The following is a 1272-nucleotide window of genomic DNA, read 5'->3' as shown; positions in this document are numbered from 1 at the left end:
GAGCAGGGGCCGCGCTGGGCGCCTGAAGACGTAAACGGGCTCCGCCGGGCACGTTGCGCCGGGGCTGCTGGTGCTCCGGCTCTCGCAGCTGCTCCTCAGCCGTGCCGCGAGGGGTCAGGGTGAGAGGTCTGTCCGGGGGCAGCCTGCGGAGAGCCTTCCCTTTTGGGGCAGCTGCCGAGATCCCTGGGAGCACTGGTTCCATCCTTTGATGCCAGAACATGCCCTGGATGGTTTGCAGGCGCCTGAACAGCCGGGGAGGTGTTGTCTGCCAGGTGTGGGCTGAGCAAGGGGCTTGGACGGTTGCTGCGTGCGCACCGAGGTGCAGGGACGTTCCTGGGCGACAGGATGAGAGGTGCCAGGGATGGTGCTAGGTGGTATGCCTGTAGAAGAAAGGGTTTTGTGTAGAGGACTGGCCTGGACTGCTTGGCAGCTCTCTGCAGGGGCCTGTTTCTAGGTGCAGTGCTGTGTCCCCAGTCCATGTTCCCCTGCAGAGAGATGCCTGCAGGCAGCATGGCACAAAGCGATGCTCTGGGCCCGATCCTGTGACTCCGGTGCCATTTATGATCCCTGGAGGGTGCTGAGAAGGTTCCAAATGCCCCATCAGCCCCATTTGAGGAGAAAAGGCAAGGAGGGCCTTAAAGCATCTCATCACTACACACCCTCAGGCCCTGGAAAACTCCTGTTCTTCCTCAGCGAGGCTTTTGTTGCTGCTTCTGTGGGTGCCAGGCTGGGGGACGAGATGGGGCAAAGGGAGTAGCCTCTGCGGGTATGGACGCAGCAGGGGGGATTGGCTGCATGTGTAAGGGTTGCACAGGACTCCTCTGTGTCTGTGTGTTTGTGTGTGCAGAGCTACCTCTAGTGGCCATGGGGGTCCGGCCTGGCACTGAGACTTCAAATCAGCCTTGTTCCCAATTACAGCCCCAGGTGGGTGCTTCTTGGCAAGGGGCTGGGAGCAGTCTGCCTTATGCCCACTGACACAAGGCTTTGAGTCACGTCACTTGTATTCATCTGGTATAGGCAAGAGGGGGAACAGCTCTGTGCTCTTCAGGGCAAGGGGGAAATTGGGGAGGATGTGTTTTGTGCATTGCAGGTGGGAGGGACAGTGAGGCTTCCTCGTGTGCAGATCAGCAGGCAGGACAGTGTCCCGACAGTCCCTGCCAATACCCTAAGCTGTCTGCCAGGCCCTGGTATAATATGGTGAGCTTTCTTTGGTTGTAGCTGTGGTGGGTTGACCCTGGCTGGATGCCAGGTGCCCACCAAAGCGCTGTATCA

At 59.5% G+C, this 1272-nt stretch overlaps 1 protein-coding gene across 1 annotated transcript in view; it reads right to left on the bottom strand.

Annotated features, from left to right (window-relative positions):
* The window catches only part of COLCA2 (colorectal cancer associated 2), a 12734-nt gene extending 12532 nt beyond the window's left edge, over positions 1–202 (bottom strand). Inside the window, exon 1 of the mRNA XM_009287969.1 lies at positions 21–202. Within this exon, the coding sequence (XP_009286244.1) occupies positions 21–202 (182 nt within the window). The remainder of the gene's footprint in view (positions 1–20) is intronic.
* Between the last annotated feature and the right edge of the window lie 1070 nt (positions 203–1272).

Source organism: Aptenodytes forsteri, unplaced genomic scaffold (assembly GCF_000699145.1).
Source record: "Aptenodytes forsteri isolate BGI_AS27 unplaced genomic scaffold, ASM69914v1 Scaffold841, whole genome shotgun sequence".
In the NCBI taxonomy this organism is placed as follows: Eukaryota; Metazoa; Chordata; class Aves; order Sphenisciformes; family Spheniscidae; genus Aptenodytes; species Aptenodytes forsteri.
Note: the sequence above shows the minus strand (reverse complement) of the source record. Positions and strands in the feature narration are given on the sequence as shown.